We start from the raw sequence: 20,927 nt of genomic DNA, 5'->3' as shown, positions 1-20,927 counted from the left end.
GAAGCTAGGCATGCATAAGGGTCCATGATGAAATTATCAGGAAGATGATGAAATTATTGTCGATCTGAAAAATGTTATCAAGAGATTGAAGCAAAATATTAATTGAAAAGTCAGTGAAGTAAGATAACCAATATTTAAAATTAGGGTTGCAATTTTCAAATGCATTACATATGTCACATATGTAATACTCACTACTTTATCTTTCATTGGTTGAGACGTATGCATTTGCAATAGGTAGCTCCACAAATCACGGCTTCATAATAGAGTGACAAGTTGGCTCCATAATAGGAGATATAACCATTCAGCCAAAAAGAAACAAGAAAGTAGATGTCCAAAAAGGGTGGATTAAAACAAGACGAATAATACTTTGTTCACTTTTTTTCCTTTTTTGGATCTTCAATTATTCAACAGCACCTCTGACAAGCAATGTTTTAAATAGTGAATAGCATGTAGCACAGCGTTAACACCTTTGAAGCATGAGGCATAAGCTATTAGTGTAATTTATACATTACACGCTACTTCTAAAACTTTAATTAAGGTTATACTTGGTTGCACCAAATATCACGAAATTTCATGATATTTTGTACCAAATTAATCATGAAATTCATGATATTTGGTTTAACAAAACACAACCTAAATAATATGAAAATTAGGGCAAAGATTAAGTATAAAGATAAAGAAAGGTCAACAGCATTGATTTAGCTCTGTTACTTGTATTATTTTAATAAGATCATTGAAAAGATTAACTAATTTTTACTGAAAATAGAAAATTGTAAAAAAATCATTGAAAACATACATTGATTTTAATGTTTAGTGAAAAATAACTATTAGTGTAAGCTAAGGTACGCTACAAGGCATAAGCTACACGCTACATAGCATAAGCTATTTAAAACACTGTTGACAAGAACCTACTTGGTGGGGATGAGATGATCAGAAGATGGACATGTGAAGCGGTGGATTAGTGGAAACTTATAGAGGGTTGATGGCATGGTGTGTCGTAAAGGCCATTATAGGGTTGTAAAGACGGTTATGTAAAGGTAACGGTGGCAACCGTTACACATTACGGGATCGTAAAGGTTATAACAGAAAAAATGACCCGTAATGGCCGTTACAACCCCCGTAGCGGCCCGTTAAGCCTCATATAAAGGCCGTAACAGCCCCATAATGAACTGTTACAGGGCCAATACAGATTTTTTGGATGTTTTTCAATAAAAAAAAAAGGGGACCGTTACACCTCGTATCGTAAATGTAACAGTGGTGGCCATTACGGCCACTGTTACCATTACTAAATACCTTGGTTCATGGGGCAATTGATCAATGACCATAAAAAGCCAATGAGGCAACCAAACGAGGGCAATGAGGCCATGAGACAATGAAGCAAACGAAAAAGGTGCAATGAGATGATGAGGCGATGACATGAGGAGGCAATGGAGATCAAAAGAGGAAGTGAGGTAGTATCGATCAGAAGGGGGGTGGTGAGATGGTCAAGCAGTATGGTGGAGTGGCAGCAACAAACAGCTTGTTCTAATACCATGTAAAAAAATAGAGAAAATTGTATTTCCTAATAAAGAGACTAATGAACCTACGGTTTTATGAGCCTCTATGACCATAACTAGGAGGAATCTAAAAGATCTATGAAGATTTTGGACATTTGAAAGACTGTATTTACAAGAAGGCACTACAATATATTTATAATATTCCAATATAGTACTTCTGCAATAGTGCAGCAGTGACTCAACTTATCCCTTTACAAAGAAAAGGTTGACCTCAAATATATATATATATATATATATATATATATATATATATATAAAATTCTCACAATCGAAAATCTCCAACTCAAGAACTTTGCTCTATCAAACATTTGTTGTGTTCAACAAAGGATGAATTGTACCATTCTTCTTTCATTGTGAGGCAACGTGGAATGTTTGCTGTGTTCAACAAAGGATGAATTGTACCATTCTTCTTTCATTGTGAGGCAACATGCAAGGTCTGTTGTGTTAAAAAAAGGATGAATTGTACATTCTTCTTTCGTTGTAAGGCAACATGGAAGGTTTTTTATTTATTTTTCTAATTATTTGACTATCTCTTGGGTTCTTCCTACCTTTTAGAATAATCATATTAATAATTATTACCATTTTTTTATGACGATAGGGTGTTTCCGTCCCATTTTAAGGTGAGGCTAGTTCGTGCGGATGCCCGCAATCCACGTGCATCGGGTAATCCCGGGGAAGGGAATCAAACTCGCGTCTATGGGGAGCAAATCCACAACGTTAGCCATTCGCCCAAACCCGGTGCAGGTAAATATTAGCAAATCTTATTATCGCATGGCTATAGGGTCCTTTCAAGCCCAAAGGAGTAGTTTTGATCTTACCTCATTCCCGAATGTGTATTTAAAAAGGGCAAAACAGGAGGAATTTCTATAATATCCAGTTGTCATTATAACTATGTAATAGGCTATTACATAGTGCCTGTGGGAGTTTTGTGCTCTCATTGCTAGTCCCAATTTCCCCAAATAAAGAACAATTGTGTCAGGTTGAAAGCCAGTGTGAAACTTTTGCTATATTTTTCATCATGATGAGTATCCAATTGTCATTATGTGTTGCAAACATGGAGTCAAATCTCAGCTGAAACCAATCAGTCTTGGTTCCACTAGGATATGAATTGAGTTGCCAGACCAAAACAGAACAAGTTGGGACTAGTGTTATCAAAATCGTACAATTCATATCGTATCGCATGGGTGTACGATTTGAATCTTACACCCAAATCGCAAATCCTAAATAATCGTATGATTATCATATGAATCGTATGATAATTGCATCGAATCGTACGATCATTGTAGATTGCATAAAGGGGCCCAAAAAATACTTAAAAAATCAATTTATTATTGTTTTTATTCAATTTCTACACTTATGAAAGGTATAAATTTTTAAGGACTCTTGTATGTTTTTTCTGGTAAATTTTTTAAAAGACAACAAAAGAAAAGAAAGGAAAAAGACAAGAATCCTGATCTACATTTTCTCAATTGATAATATCAGGATATGTATAACTTTTTTGATACATGTTGATGGCAAATGGATGATTGATGCATTTTTAATCTTTTATGATTTACTTATATCTTTTCATATCTTTTATATATATATTTTGTAAATTAGAAAAAATCTTACGATTTACGATACGATTTGCGATTCAATACGATTCAACCCCTCTTACAATTTGCGATATGGTAACGATTTTGACAACTTTGGTTGTGACAACTTGTACTGGTTTCGGTCTCCAAGCGAGCGGCATCCTATAATCACGGTTGCAAAGTTAAAAATCAAAAACTGCACTATACCTTGGGGAATTTCTACCAAGGAATTAACAGGTGCTAGCGGCTTGGAGGTGGGTAGAGGTAGGACGGTCAATGCATATTGTGGGAATGCACAACCACCGACCATTCTCCTTTTACTCATCCATTTTATGGCCACCAAACAGACATTCAAATTGTTTTATTGTGAGTTTTGTGTTAGCCTTCATACATAGTGGGGTCTGCAATTTTTATGGTTTGGATTGAGGTACATGCATGTGAAATGAACAAGGGACATGCACATGATGTGATATGCCCTGCCGGAGCATGGTATGAATCCTCTTTCACTTCAGCCAATGTTAGGAACAATTATGGTACAAGTGTCCAGATTTGACATGTGTATTGAGATAGTCCAGATGATAAAGATGGCACCTAAAAAGTTGCTGCAAGCGGCTATTCTATTATGTTCAATTTTCCCACCATATGATATATAGTAGTGATTCATCCATGGTAGACAAGGCATACATGTAAGTCAATCCAAACCTCTGAATCATGGCCACATTTTGGGTGGATCATATCATGAATATCACACTAAACAGACGATCTTAATTGCCCAATAACAGCCATTTAAAATGGACTGCCGACAATTCTCTTTTCATGGTCCATTAAAGGCCAACAATTAGATAGTTAGGATCATCCAAAAAGTACATATTTATCTGGATATGTTACATGGACCCCATGATTGGGATGGTCTGGATTGCAACTATATGCACGGCACGGCCTGCGTACTGGGTATAAGCTGCCACCAATCAAGAAATAGTGGAAAATGCATGTGGTAGTATCACATCTCGCCTTTCTACAAATGTTTTTACCACACATGCAATTTACAGATAATCCCATTTCTTCACTTATACGCATAATCAACAGAACAGTATATTATAACGGCATTGAAAAAAAAGAGAAGCAGAATGAGGCAATCATGGATGGAATTCAATGAAAGAAGAGAGAGAGAGAGAGAGAGAGAGAGAGATTTCTTACGACGGCATTGAAGAGGGTGGATTTTCCGACGTTGGGGAGTCCGACAATGCCAGCTTTCAAGCTCATGCTGATCTTTGATGACGAGGAGAATCTCCTGCCTCTGTTTAAGGAGAGGTAATGAGGTGGGAGAGATGGAATTCTGCTGGAGAGAAATGATTTTGATGGAAACCCCAAACCTAGGGCTGGAAGGAGATTTTGAAAGGCGATTTTCGCCATTGCTGCTGCTGCTTCTGAGGGGTAGAGGGTTTATCGCTTCTGAGGGGTAGAGGGTTTATCGCTTCTGAAAGTGGAGGGAAATGAATGGCATGGGAAAATCTCTTCAATAGAGAAAAACTACTGATACTCCGTTGGCGAGTGATAGATGATACGCAGGCACTTGGTAGAAAATTGAAATTGCATACACGTCATACAAGTAAAACTGTAAAGATTATGTTGACCAGACGGAAACGGATTGGCTACTCCCCTGAGACCAGCCAATGGCTGGTGGTCGGTGTTATGTGGGACCCACCATGATGTATGTGTTTCATCCATGCCGTCCATCTATTTTTAAAGATCATTTTACTCTCTGAGTCCACAAATGAGGTACATCCAAATCTCAAGTCGGCCACATTACAGGAAACAGTGTTGAATGACGTTCGACCATTAAAAACGTTTTAGGGGCCATAAAAGTTTTGGATCAAGCTGATCTTTTCTTTTTCTCTTCATCTGGGCTGTATGACCTAATCAACGGATTGGATGTCAAATAAATAGTATAGTAGGCCTTAGGAGGATTTTAATGGTGAATATCCAATCACTATTGTTTTCATGTGGTGTGGTCCACCTGAGATATATATCCCTCTAATTTTTGGATAAATCCATAAAATGATATGTAAAAATGGATGAACGGAATGGATGAAACAAATACATCATGATGGTGCCCATGGAGCACCGACCACCAGCTAGGGAGTCAGGTGGCGGGGGAGTAGCCGATCCGTTTCCTGAGGATGTGTCATTTTATTATAAGAAATTGACCATAGTGGCCTCAAAGTTTGAGTTAATTATCTAAAAAACTTACACAGTTCATATATCCTAAGAGTGACTTTCTGACAACTTTTGAAGATTGTTTCAGACGAAAATGCCCGTCTCTAGTTCAGGAGTCATACGGTCCTGAAGTGAAATAGAAGTCACCTGCTGCTCCAACGCCCAAGAAAGCGACGAATCGGCTACTCCCCCTGCCGCCCGCCAATGACTAGTTCTCGATGGTCGCTGGGACCCACCACCATATGTGTTTCATCCATGCCGTCCATATATTTTTTTCAAATCATTCTATGGTATGAGACCAAAAACGAGGTATATCCCAATCGCAAGTGAAGCACATTACAGGAAACGGTGTTGAATGAGCATCACAGGCCATTAAAATGATCTCTCTCATTTTTGGGATCAAGCACTAAAATGATCTGTCAAAACAGATGAACAATCGTGCCTTCCACTATAGAAACAAATGAATGGAATGGATGAAACACATACGTCATGATTGGGCCCATGGCTGGTGACAGGGGGCGTAGCCAATCCGTTCTCCCCCGGAGAATACCGCAGAATATATGAGCTTGGAAGGGCCAAATGTCGCCTTTCACACACACCTTTTACGAACCTTCTTCTTCTTCTTTCATTTTCATAGAAAACTGAAGATCCAGGGACTAACTGTCAGAGAGGGATGTTGTTTGTCCTCGTCTGAAATTCTCTTCCACTACGAGGTCCGTATTTTATTTTTTTGTAGGCATTTTGATAAGGTAAAAGAAAATCAGAGTTGAGAAGGTTCTTGTCACGTGAAGGGAGACTACTGTAGGGCACACCTCAATCAAACATCCACCATTGATAGTAGAAAATCACGACTTCACGTTTTCAAACCTTCCACCCTCCAAGAAATCAAACCTCGGCCACCGACAGTAACATGAAAACCACAACCCTTCATGTATTCAAAACCACGACCCAGACGAAGGATCGTGGTTTCCATGCACATTGGTTCTTGGTTGTCATGTTATAAGAATCATGCTTTTCACATGCACATGAGTCGTGGTCATCATGTTACATGGGTCGTGGTTAGCAGATGTTATGGGTCATGGTTGTCATGCCAAATGAGTCGTGGTCGTCATGTTATACGGATCGTGCTTTTCACTGCCCTGTGAACCACGACCCATTTCGGTTGAAAACCATGACCCTTCAAGTGGTTCGTGGTTGTCAATCACGACACCTATATAACATGTCAACTACGATGCAACATAGTGGGGCCAACGAGTTAGGACTTTAACGCATCCCTTACAACCACGACCCTTATCACATGACAATCACGACCCTATATGATATTCTATTGCACCCAAAAATATCATTATATGTAAACTTCGTAAGATGACTATAAAATCAATAAGTGAACTTTCATTTAATTACAAAAATAACAGAACAAGGAAGAAGAAGAGTGACTGGATAGGAGCTGCAGGTGGGCTAATTTGAGGTCTTCAAATCTTTTAGCGGCCTCAGCTTTCGCTTCTTTTGCCGCGTTGTACCTCTCGATCCAGTGCAGCCTTTTCTCATTAAAGTCCTGCTCGCAAGACCAAGCGGAACAACACCACTTGATATCTCTGTCCGTCTCAGAGAAATTATCTCCGAGTTGCCAGAGTTATGAAATTGTCTTAAGAGTTTACTGTGGAGGTTGTTGATCTTCAGGAAAATCGACAATATCCCTAAGAAAAGGAAAAGGATCACACATAAAGGAAGAACACGAGAAGGACTCGATGCCTTCTGCGAATATCTCCTCTATTATTTTGATTGAAAATGTAAAGAAATCCATGAATGTTGAAGGTGTTGTAATAAGGATTCTGGTTCGAATTGACTTGTGAAAGTAATTTGAAACTCAAGTACCACTTTTATAGGCTGGTGAATGAGTGGTTAATGTGATTAGGATGTCGGTGCTACTGGTTTTCCAATGTTAGGACTACCATTTTCGGGATTACGGGGAAATAACGAAATAAATGCGATCTCCTGAAAAAGAATGTGACGATATTACCGAATGGGTCGTGGATATGACGAACAATGGGTCGTTGTTGTTATCCACAATGAATCGTAGTTAGGAACCACCACCTAGTGTGTATGACAACCACGACCCTATCACGTGATCGTGGTTCACATACACATTGGATCATGGTTTTGATGAATAATGGATCGTTGTCGTATATGGGTCGTAGAACGTGGTTGCCAACTACAATCCATATTCTTTGACAACCACGACTCATGTAACATGATAACCACGACCCATATCAGCTGACAACCACAACCCGTCCTACATAAAAACCATAACCCATATAACATGACAACCATGACCCAAACAAGTTGGGCCTTGCAATTAGGATTCTAGGTCGTGGTTAATGTGATTAGGATGTCGTGTGACTAGTGGTTTTCCGATGTTAGGAATACCGTTTTTCGAAATTATGGGGAAATAGCGAAATGAATGCGATTTTCTGAAAAAGAATATCACGTTATTACTAAATGGGTCGTGGATATGACGAACAATGGGTCGTTATTGTCATTTACAATGGATCGTAGTTGAGAACCACCACCCAGTGTGTATGACAACCACGACCTTGTCGTGTGATCGTGGTTCACATACACATTGGATCGTGATTGTATTCCACTTGTATCGTGGTTTTGATGAACAAGGGATCGCTGTTGTATATGGGTTGTAGAATGTGGTTGCCAACCATGATCCATATTCCGTGACAACCATGACCAATGTAACATAAGAACCACGACCCATATCAGCTAACAACCACAACCCAATGTGGATGACAACCACGAACTAATATAGATGATAACCACGACCCATTTAAGATGACAACCAGTATTCTGCATTTCTGACAAGTTGTACGCATTCAATTTTTTGGTAGATTAACTAATATTGGAAGAGTGTGGATCGTAGGCCTATATCATGCTATTATGATGAAGAGAGTGTATATGATAAGAGAGTGTTTACCTACGATGGTGGAGACTCAAAGGGATTTGTTATGAGTGATGATATTACATATCGATAGCTGCTAGATAAAATGTATCAGATTACGAAGACTGCATCGAATGAATTCAATTTGATAATTAAAGTTGTGTACGGTGATGCACTACATGGATTCCTCCGCCCACATATAATCAAAGACGATGAAGATCTTGAAGCATATATGTTATTATGTGGACAGACTCTTCCAATACAAATACCATTGTATGTAGCGAAAGTGAGGCGTTGTCCTTTCATTGAGGATAACAACATATATTATACTTTACATTCGAACCTATCGTCTCCTCATTTGCAACCTGTAAGAAATGATCAGATAGTCAATGATCCGATATACCTGACCCTTCAAGTAATGATAGATATCACGATCGATGAGTCAACGATTGTGATATCTAATGGACCACAACAGTTCAAGAAACAGAATTTCAATTTGTAAAATCAAGAAATAAAATTTTCCAAAGAATTATCAAAATATTCATATCCAATGGACCACAACAGTTAAAACCAATAAGTTTCGTAAACCAATTATTTGTCATTTTTACTTAGTGTGGGCCATTGATGGCTCGACACGTGTGGTTATTAAAATTTTCAAAGGAATCCATCAACCATGAACAATTTAAACAGATTAAATCTGATTTATGATGAGCTCAAAGACTAGAACAAGATGATCGACGATTGATGTTATGCGTTGAGAATCATAAGCGAACATTTCGCCTTTGCACCCTAATTTCTAATGTATGTACGTGTGACATATTGATTCAGTACAAATGGAGATATGCGGGGTCAATAGTGATATGTAAATGTCACCTAAACTGATCATCATATGTAGTGTGTGTGTGTGTGTGTGTGTGTGTGTGTGTGTAGGTATAACAAAGAAATAAGATTTATCATATGGATGTATGGCCCACGTAGTTCTCCATACGCCTCATAACTGTTTATTTCGATGTGGTCAACTACATCTGTAAGTAAAGTTCATATTTTTGGATAAAGATTAGTACATATTCAAACAACTAACAATTAGTGTAGATTGAAAATTTACATAAGATCTGTCCCATAACAGAGAGATAATCAGAGCTGTATGAGACATACCAGCACAACACAATAAATCCGGCACTGACCTACCTTTTCATCATTACCTCTTTTTACGTGTCGAGGGCATATTGGTCCATAAAATTTGACTACCATGATCCATATATCATGACTACAGTGATCCATATACAAAGAAAATCACGATCTATATTGTCATGTCAACTACGACCCATCGAACATTAACACCACTACCCATATAACATAATAAACCCAATATAAAATTGTGGGCTAAAGAGTTGGGCTTCAACACAGCCCCTTGACCAGGGGTCGTGGTTGTCACTGAATATAGATCGTGGTTGTCGGGTCGTGGTTGACATGAGGTAAGTGTCGTGGTTAGGAGTAGAAAATGAGAACCACGACACATATCACATGAAAACCACGACCCATCTCAACTGACAACCACAACCCATATAACTTTATAACTACGACTCATGTAAACCAATCCGAACTAGTAATGGAGTAGATATTCTAGTGGAACACACCATAAGATATCTCTAGTTCTCATGTTATATGGGACGTGGTTCTCGTGTGATATGGGTCGTGGTTCTTATGTTATATGAGTCGTGGTTTGTTAAATGGGTCGTGGTTTTCATGTGATATGGGTCGTGATTTTCAGGTTACACAGGCTTTGGCCCTAAAATGAGAACCATGACCCATATAACATGACAACCACGACCCAGGCAACATGACAACCACGACCCATATAACATGACAACCACGACCCTTATAACATAACAACCACGACACATATAACATGACAACCATGACCCATATAATGTGACAACCACGACCAATTTGGGACCCATATGACAACCACGACCCATATAGCCTGTAATTCCTGCTCCTGCAGTCTATCAATAGTCATCTTATATTTCAAAAATGTCAGGCTAGCTTTGGTATGGATGAGTACGTTACATTTCTAACTTCGATGGACGGTAAGGATCTTATGTGCAAGTCATGCCATAGTCGTGCAGATGGGCACGTTACCAAGTTAGTGTAATGCGGTAAGGGTCGTGGTTGTAATGTGGTAAGGCTCGTAATTGTCATGGGTCGTGGTTGTCATGAGGTAAGGGTCATGGTTGTCATCCAATATGGGTCGTAGTCTTTATTTTATAGGCTTTGACCTTAAAATGAAAACCGCGACCCATATAACATGACAACCACGACACATATAACTTGACAACCACGACCCAGGTAACATGACAACCACAACCCATATCACATGGCAACCAAACCACGACCCTTATAACATGACAACCACGACATATATAGCATGACAACCACGACCCTTATAACATGATAACCACGACACATATAACATGACAACCATGACCTATACAATATGACAACCATGACTCATTTGGGACCTATATAACAACCATGACCCATATAACATAATAACTATGACCATTCCCTTCAGAATCAACGCGATCCCTCGGAATCAGCACCACACTCGCTCTTTTTCAGAAAATCGCTTTGATGTCACCACTTCCCTGTAATCCCTTCGGAATCAGTGCGACCCTTTGGAACTTTGACAAACCTATAAAAGTGGTACTTGGGTCTCAAATTACTTTCACAATCCAATCCGAACTAGAATCCTATTGCGACACATTAAGCATTCGTGGACTTCTTTGTTCTTTCAATCAAAATAATGAAGGAGATATTCGAAGAAGCCATTGAGTCCTTCTCACGTTCTTCCTTTATGCGTGATCCATTCCCTTTGTTCAAGGATGTTGACTATCTTCCTGAAAATCAACGGCCACCATAGGAAATTCTGAAGACACTTTCTCAATATAGTTTTTTAGCTTGCTGAGTGCTCGTTGAGGATTTTTGTTCTTCATACTGTATTGTAATCATGGTCATGTTTGTCAGCAACTTTAGTTTCTCTTCTGGCAGCGACAGAAGTTAGAGTGCAGCTTTAGCCTCTCTTCTGGCAACGACAGAAGTGAGACTGCAGCTTCAACTTCTCTTCTAGCAGTGACTGTGTTATATAAGTCGTTGTTTCCCCTGGAGTCGTGGTTGTTAAAGTAAGACATTCTCAACAGAGTTTTTCGGCTCGTTGGATGCCTGTTGCAGAGAATTGTTATTCATATTGTATTGTAATTATGGTTGTGGAGGACAACTCTGTACCTCAATGACAGAAATAGTATGCCTCTGGTCATAAATGGAAAATCCCATGGGTCGTGGTTATCATGGATCGTTGTTGTCATGTAATATAGGGTCGTGGTTCTCATGTGATATGGGTCGTGGTTGTAACGGTTCGTGGTTGTCATTATATATGGGTCGTGGTTGTCATGTTAGATGGGTCGTGGTTCTCATGTTAAATGGGTTATGGATATGACACCTTTTCCTATGATGTGATACAAATGACTATTATATTTAAATGAAATTTATGATACATGGTGAAAATATGATTCCTTATCAGATGGATGGAAGGGATCTCATATAAACATTGATTATAGTTGTCAGTTGATATGGGTTCGTGGTTGTCATGTTATACAGGTTGTGGTTGTCATGCTGCATGGGTTGTGGTTGACATTTTGCATGCGTCATGACTGTCATGTTGGTAATGGATCGTTGTTGACGACCACGACATTGAGTGAAAGCACGACCTATAGAACATGACAACCACGATCTATGTCTCACGAAAACCACGACCTATTGTTATGTACACTATTTTCATCTGTGTGTCGTGGTTCAAATGTACAAAGGATCGTGATTATTTTCCACATTGCGTCGTGATTGACATGATACATGGGTCTTGACAACCACAACCTGTTGTTGAGTTCATGATTTCCTCTATGGGTTGTGGTTCAAATGCACAACGGATCGTAGTTATCATCCACATTGGATCGTGGTTAACATGCACAAAGGTTCGTGAATCAATAAGTATATTACAGTTCACATTACATTATCACAAACAATAAAATATTAAAAAATCCAAAATAAGAAGTCATCATCAGCCTCAGGCTCAGCATACAGGGATGAAAGTGCATCGACGCTGATTGTGATCTATTCGTTTGCATCTCGAGTATCTGGGTGCTGGCCTATCTTTTCCTTGGGATGTAATTCGAACCTTTTTCGGTTTTGCAATAGATCTTCTTGTTTCTGGAGGCTTAAAATTCTCACATAAAACCTTCAATTTGTCTACAGTGGAAGGCACGATCGTTCATCTGTTTTAACAGATCGTTTTAGTGCTTGATCCCAAAAATGAGAGGGATCATTTTAATGGTCTACGACGCTCATTCAACACTATTTCCTGTAATGTGCTTCACTTGCGATTGGGATATACCTCGTTTTTGGTCTCATACTATAAAATGATCTGGAAAAATATATGGACGGCATGGATGAAACACATACATGGTGGTGGGTCCCAATGACCACCGAGAACTAGCCATTAGATGGCGACAGGGGGAGTAGCTGATCCATCGTTTTCTCGGGCATTGGAGAAGCAGGTGATTTCTACTTCACTCCAGGACCCCATAACTCCTGAACCAAGGACAAAGGCATTTTCGTCCAAAACAATCTTCAAAATTTGTTAGATGGTCACTCTTATAATATATGGGATGTCATAACTTTTTAAGTAATTGACCCAAACTTCGAGGTCAATATGGTCAATTTTCCTTTTGTTATCTATCCGTGGGATTGGTAGACCTTGGACAGTCAAAAATGAAAGGTATTCAACGGCAGCGTTTGTTGAAACAAGTGTCCGCAAATCAGAGGTTAGTATTGTTCAAACAATTGTTTAGTAATACCTACGTTTAATTTAAGTTAATGCATGCTGGGTGTATTATTTATAAGTGCCGGTGTATCAAGCATCCCCGGCTGCCCGAGTATCATATAACTCCCATTGGAATTCTTATTGAGTACTGTCCGGACGGGGCCGCCGCAGTAGACTAATGCGACCTGCCAGGATTTGGTTGGCCTGAAACGTGGTACATGATCAAACAACTTTGGGAGCGGATTAGGTGAGACGCCAGATCCACCGAGTTGGGTTGGTCCCATGACTGTGGGGCCCACTGTGATGTATGTGACTACATCTACACCGTTCATCCTTATTAAAAGCTCATTTTAGGGCATGATCCAGGAAATGAAGTAGCTCCAAATCTCAGATGGACCATAATACAGGAAACGGTAATGATTGACTATTAAAAACTTCTCGTGGGCCACAAAAGCTTTGGATCAAGATGATATTTGTGTGGTCTCTTCCTTTAGGTGTTTATGGCTTTATCCACAGGTTGGATGCCAAACAGGCATTTCGGTGGAATCTATGAAATTTTAATGGTGGGGATTCAATCACGACTGTTTCCTGTTGTGTATTCCACCTAAGATTTAAGTTAGCTTCATTTTTGAGATCACGCCTAAAATGAGCTTTCAAAATGGTTGGACGGTGTGGAATTAAGGCACATACGTCACCGTAAGCCCCACCGTCTGGGGTCCCACCCACCTCGGTGGATCGGGTGTCTCACAAAATCCACTCCCTGCCTCATCTCTGATACATGATTGTGGGCCAACCAAATCCCACCACGTGCTGTCCATCTTCCGACCGCGTCCTGTGGGATAGTACCCAATCTGCATCCCTTTTGTTGTTAACGATGGTTGAGGCCTCGCCTGCAAAGGTCACACGTGCGACTTTCCAACTTTTCATAAGGTGGGCCCCCACGGGCATGCACTGCCCAGAGCATCTTCTCAGCCCATCTGGTAATAAAGAGTACAAAAGATGGACCGTGATCCGTGTTTGTATAGGCTGTTCCACACCTATATTGAATGAAGCTACTTGATCGGCGGATCATGGCATATCGATGCCTAGCTGCTTGATGAACGGCAATGAGCCTCCATGATTTCGTCAACTGGGCTGGAGTATGTAGAAAAAGCTGAGGTGGGCTAGCCCGGCGCTACCTGTTTCCACGCTGCTCTAGGGCAGCCTTCAGGTCTGGAGCTGTCATGTACTTTCGTAAGGGCCCAACCTGTGAGGCCATACTTACCTGACACAAAGCAACATTATTATTAGGGGTGCCAGATGGGTCGAACTGCCTAGCCCTCCTGGGCCAGGGCCTGAACTGACAATTTTGGGCCAAGGGCTGGACCCAGGCTTCAATGCCCACTACCATAAAGGCATGGTGAGTGACCCAACGTGGCCCATTCGCCTGGCTCAGTCACCTTGTCGACCTGCATAATACAGAAAGAATGAATGGACGTTTTAAAGACACTTGTTGCTTTGCTGGTAGTCACATTCTGCGCGTGTAGTTTAAAGGCCAAACAGTTACGTGCTGGAATCTACAAGGATTAAAAAGAAGAAGAAGAAAAAAATAATAATAATAAAATTTTTTTAATTAGAATATTTCAAACTTCATTTAACTTGTAGGGTAGTCCATCCTTATTTGGCCACGTACGGCATCTTCAACCTGACTAGTACTAAGGCCAAGGATTCACAAACGAAGGTCTGCCCACTGCCACCCTAATTGGTGGGATGGTAATCGGCACATGGCTTCATTTAAGCCCAGACCCGATTACTTTGGAGTCATTTTATTGTGGTGGAACTTCCCAAGTTTCAGGGTGACTCAATATTTTACTTAACAATCTATTCTGTATCAATTACTTGAATGGTTAGGACTACGGCTGTTACTTGGCCGAACATAGGAGTAGGCTTCAGTTATTTTTTGGACCATTCACTGAAATGATATGTAAAAATTGACGGATGGTGTAGATATACAATATATACATCAATGTGGGCCCCACTGTCTAGGAAGCACTAACTATTGTGTTACTAAGGTAACACCTGATCTATTCACCACTATTCTTTGGAAAGGAATACTTTTTTCCGGAGGTGCCAACTGAGGCCCACTCTTTATTATTATTATTTTTTTATAGTTAATTTTAAGTCTCATGACAAAAAAATCAGGTTGACTTATGATTCAAGTGTACCATACCATTGGAAAATAGAAACAGTTGGGCGACATCCCCTTGATTTTTACTCCACCCACTGTGCTGAGCATGTGAAATCCACTTCAATCATTAGATTCCATACAAAAATCTAGACATAAGGCCCAATAACCAGGCCCATACATAATCAAAGTGGGCCATACCTAGGGAAACAGTACAGAGGGTAAGCTTTCCCTGTACATGTACACTGTTTTCAATTGTGGGTCCACTTGAATCATTGTGGGCCTGATTTTTGGGCCTTGGGTCTAACATGAAGTGACTCACCTGATGATTGGGATGAATTTCACATCAACGCCGTGCTGAAACCCACTCACGTTGGCAAATCATTTTCCTCTCTGAAATAATTTTTCTAAAGATGACATTTAGTAATATTAATTAGTACTTAAATTAGGTAATTAGTTAGACATACAACTTAGTTGTGTGTGAGCATTACTCCATGTGTGTAATTTGCTAGGGATAGCTACTTGCGGAGACAGGTCTGACCCACCCCAACGTTAGAACTAGTGGACTTCTTGTCCGACATTTTTTCGGGACATGAGCTTTCCAAAGGATATGTAATAAGCCTGGACTAGCTCGTCTAGCCCCAACTCCTTTTCAACCAAACAGCCCCTATATCCAGTAAGCCAGGATTGCCCAATGCAAGATCCAAATAAAGGCCCTTAGCTAATGTGTAGGTTAGTCCTAAGATCATGAGATACCTCGAACATGCTTAGCTTAGTATGGTTACATCCTGACTCACGCATGTGCCAAGTGACTCATATTGGCTTTTCTTCCATTGAAAGGGCCAATCATTATAAAATCTCCCAATTATATATTTGCAGGCAACCAATCAAAAGGTTAGAATCTTCTCACTTAGTTTTTTTTTTTTTTTTGGATATTATCATTTTTATCAGAATGGGAACTTCAATCACGAACCATGGATCCCACGATAATACTTTTGTTGATGTGAGTGACCTTTTTTACTAGGTAAAATATCTCAAGTCCCATGCAAGTACACCTACAACAACCAATAATGCTTTAAAACTCATAGTCAACAGTTCCAAACTCTACATCAGTGAGATGGTTAATACAACTGTTAAACAGTACACGGAGGATTATACCACTTCCAAGCACAAGCAAAGAAGGGATCGAAGCATCAAAAGTGTTCAACTAATAAAATCCATGCTGAACAATTCAGTGCATTTGATCCATCTTCCATAGCACCAGAGATGTTTACACAATAAGTGCAAGAGTGGGAAGAAAAAAAAAAGAAGGAAAAGAGCTGAAGCCTTCCAGCAACTGTTGCAGCAGACGAGGTTGGCAAGAAAAGGCCCATCACATAGGTATGGCAAAACGAGAGTCTATACTGAATAACGACTTCATGATAGGTAATTATAAAAGATTGCATAAATTGTGGAATGTGGGAATGTGTGAGAGGTGGTTCTTATGGCTTCCAATGGCATCCAGCTAGTCCTCTAGAAAGAGGAAGAAATACTTTAAAAGGGCAGAAACAATAGTTGAGCATAAAAACTCTGTTGTCATAAACACTCGCAACAAATTCAGAGTCTGTGACAATCCACATAAAAGCCAGATTATCCATATGAAATAACCTGAAGCAGCATATGAAACTGCGTATTATATGTTTCTTTTGCTATAATCAAGTTTATAACATACAAGAGTTGTAGGTGCAAGCCCACTGTCAACTGTTGTGTTTTGTGTTTCAAAATAAATTAAAATTATTTTTAAATTATAGATAAATTTCCTTCGAAATTTTCTTAAAGTAACAAAATTATTTTGTTTTGTAATGTTGTGGGTTTAGGTCCACGTCAAATTCGCAAAAGAAATATGTTGAGTATATGAGAAGAGTTTTTTACATTGGGCTAAAGCCCCTTTCGGAGAACATGTGAATTTGGTTGTGTAGGGGGCTATGGCATAAACTACACGCGCCAGGCCGTGGACATGGTGTGTTGCGCATGCAAGTATACTATTTGAGCATGCATTCAAAAACTTAGTGCATCTATTTTCTGAACTTGCAAGTATTGCTTTTGATTTTGGTTTGGTCTTAAAGTTAAGTAAACAATAATGGTTCGAGTCTTAATACATCGAATGCACCAGTGTGATGAGACAACAATTGATGGTATCCTAGAAGTTGATTGTCCACCGTTTTTATTTCACGGCAGACATCGTCCAAAGGAAGGCAAATCAACTTCAAGCCATGTGATTAATCATGTCTCAATTCCGATAAGTTCTATTATTCCTTTAACTCTATTTTCTTCTTCCTTATTATTATTATTATTATTATTATTATTATTTTGTTATCACAGTTTATTATTTCTGAAATTTCAAAATTATGAATTTACATTAAATTCTAACAATCTTAAAGTTAATCTTCTGAGTTGTACAAAATTGAATTGTTCAAAATTGAACCATTCTTTGAATGCCATTTTAAAAAGTAGAAAACTCACTTTTGTTTTAGATACATTGAAAGTATCATGTATTGTTTAATACTTTTCCAATATGATGCCAGTAAAGAATATGATGTGAGGGGCGACAACAAGTGTAAAAATTACATCTTGAATTCCATTTCGAATGAATTGTTTGATGCTTAAGCATCATATGCATGTGCAAAACATATATGGTTTGTTTTGGCAAAGAAATACATGTTAAAAGAAGTTGGTGTTAAAAAACATGTTATATACTCTTTTTTAAACTTTTAAATTATAGATAATAGTCATGTCTCCCTTCATATACCCGAGTATTAAAGTCTAGCACACAAACTTATATCTAAAGGAGTAAAAATTGATTATGCATTTCTTGGAGGTGCTCTAATTAAAAAAAAAACAAACTCACACCCTCTAAGAAAGAATACAAAATTAAAAAAATAAAGCATAAGAAAGATGAGATGTCTATAAAAAATATTATTGTTCACATCTGAATAGAAGAAGCAAACATATATGATATCAAAAGGAAAATGCTATTGGTAATGCTTCGAATGCTAATTTGATTAAAACTGAAAGTGCCCTGATTTGTTAATTAGCATGAGCGTTGAGTTAGCTAGACAGAGGAGCCCCATATGAAGATTGATCAAGCGATTGTCTCAACAGGATGTGTGCCTGAACTTGCCACAGGTAAATCTTAGCATCACATCCCATGTCCCAAAACACCAGGTAATTAAAACCCTTAAAAAATTAGAAAGAACATCTTAGGTTTTTGGTTAGAAAACTTTTTTAAAACTTCAGAAAAATCTTTAAGTTTTGTATCTTTGTCGATTTATCAATACATGGTTTAATAACATCGAACCTTGTTATCGATGTCCTCGAATCTCAGTCGATATTATTGAAATGAGGACATAAGATGTCCAACAACCACAAAAATCTCTGGACAGAATTATCGATGTATCGATAAAGGATTCGATATCATCGAAATTTGAATCTCGAGTCCATTGAGTAGACTCGATAAAATCGACATCAGGTCATTTGTGTCCAAAGTTTTGCTAAGGCATATTATGTAATCTTCGATATATCAAAGAGCTCCTCGATATCCTCAGAATTCAAATTTCGATGATATCGGAAGCCCTTCAATGATATCGGATTGGACACACATTTTTTCAGCAAAGATTTTCAGGTTGTCTTTCTTGGATTGAGGGTCACTTGATAAAATTGATATTCAAATATTGATCATATCGAGGCATGGTTGATGTCATCGAATATGGACACAAACTGTCCAGCAAGCTTATAAGAAAATTCCTTAAAATTATCAATGAATCAACATTGACCTCGATATCATCGATATTCAAATTCTGATGATACCAAGCGATGCTCGATCATATCTTTTTCCTTGAAAATCTTCAAAGGCAAGTCTCTCACATTTTTAAATGTCGAGGAATCGAACCTCGTGTCGATAAAATCGGAGTTCGAAATCCGATGACATCGATGCACGTTCGATTTCCTCGACCAGCTGGCAAAAGGTTTCAAAAGCGTTTGACATTTGATTTCGTGTCATCGAGCAGCCAGTCGATGCTATCGAAAGTATACGCTCGATGATATCGACCCTGCTCGATGATATCGAACTCTGTAAAAAATGTAACTATTTTATATTTGTTAAAACCTTTTGCCTATTTAATGAGAGCTTGCCCTTGGTTGTTGGATAGAGAAAATAGAGAGTGCTTTTGAGTTTTTAACCTTACATCATATACCCTAAGCCTTTTTTCTCATAGAAGTTCATCCTCCAATCTACCCTCATCATTGACATTCAATAGAGTGGATTGGGGAATGAACTTCTGCATTCAAGGATCCTACAGCTACCACCTTAATGACAAATCATTAAGCTGGGATGCCTTGAATGGATAGATGATTAGAATCGCTCTATCTCCCTTATAGGAAAACATTTAATAGAGTAGGATTCTATCATAACCTTGACCCAACCCGTCACTATGTATTGGTACATCTTCTGAGTTGCGGATTAAGGAAGCTGAAGATTCTTCATCATCAAAGGAGGAGATCTTCATCAACACGCTAAACGGGGCTCATTTACTTATGTGTAAGTCATTAGAGTCTAGAGGACCCTTGTGACCATTCCTTCTTAGGATTGGTTCTAAGGTGTTTCTCCCTCCTTGCAAGTCCTCATAGGAGGCCTTTGACGGGAGTGTACGTGAGGGTGCTTTGTGTTGACCCTTGCTCTGTGGAGAGTATAAACACTTAGATCCTTATGAAGGTCCTTGGCTAGTGTTGCCTAAAAGTTGGGTGCTATGTGTTGACCCTTGCTCATGGGAGCATAAACAGTGTCGTGTAGACACGTTGTGTTAGCCTAAGTGTAGGTTGTATTGGTTATACGTGAACCTAATTTAAAACCTCCGGTTTGAGGTGAACCTGTTGTGAAACTTCCTTTAGTGAGATCCGGTACACTCAAGGGTTAAGTGAAATAGCGGTGAAGATCGCTTTAGTTGAAGTAGGAATATGTCAATATGTCCTAGAGGGGGGTGAATAGGACTTTTTAAGGTTTTATGATTTATTTAAAATCCTATTACACTAATCCTAACAACAGACACTTGTTAAGATTACTCAAAAGTAACTCTACTGGCTTCCAAGCCCGGCAGAGGATCCAATCACAAATTATTTAAGAAGTAAACAATATTCAACTAGTTGATGATGGATATGACTGTGTAAGTGTGTGAGGTGTGATCACAGATATTAAGATATGAAAATATTAAATCAAATCACACAAACAAAAGAATAGTAATCTCAAACACAGTCATTTTTATAGTGGTTCGACTACTTGTCTACTCCACTCCCGGTAACCACACTCAACCCTTGAGTGTTCTAGATTTCACTAAGGAGGTTTCACAGCGGTTCACCTCAAACCTAAGGTTTTAAATCAGGTTCACCTTCAACCTTTACAACCTACACAGAGGCTGACTGTTTATGTTCTCATGAGCAAGGGTCAACACGACGCACCCACTTTTAGGCACACTGGCCAAGGATCTTCCATAAGACCTTATCAGTAGTTTTACACGGTTTACCTCAAACCCAAGGTTTTAACTGGTTCACCCCTAACCAA

The 20,927-nt window shown here is 39.0% G+C and overlaps 1 protein-coding gene across 8 annotated transcripts in view; it reads right to left on the bottom strand.

Annotated features, from left to right (window-relative positions):
• The window catches only part of LOC131248570 (uncharacterized), a 74,307-nt gene extending 69,625 nt beyond the window's left edge, over positions 1–4,682 (bottom strand). For 3 of the 8 annotated variants that reach the window (XR_009172306.1, XM_058248943.1, XM_058248932.1), the window contains exon 1: positions 4,328–4,680. Coding sequence is in view for 4 of the 8 variants with exons in the window: in XM_058248943.1 (XP_058104926.1) it covers positions 4,328–4,543 (216 nt within the window). In the remaining 4 variants the exon portion in view is untranslated. Of the gene's footprint in view, positions 1–4,327 lie in introns of all 8 variants that reach the window. The other 5 variants (XR_009172304.1, XR_009172297.1, XR_009172296.1 and 2 more) reach the window with 3 other exon arrangements.
• Between the last annotated feature and the right edge of the window lie 16,245 nt (positions 4,683–20,927).

The sequence above is a fragment of the Magnolia sinica genome, chromosome 1, assembly GCF_029962835.1.
Source record: "Magnolia sinica isolate HGM2019 chromosome 1, MsV1, whole genome shotgun sequence".
Classification (NCBI taxonomy): domain Eukaryota; kingdom Viridiplantae; phylum Streptophyta; class Magnoliopsida; order Magnoliales; family Magnoliaceae; genus Magnolia; species Magnolia sinica.
This window is presented reverse-complemented; position numbering and strand designations above follow the sequence as displayed.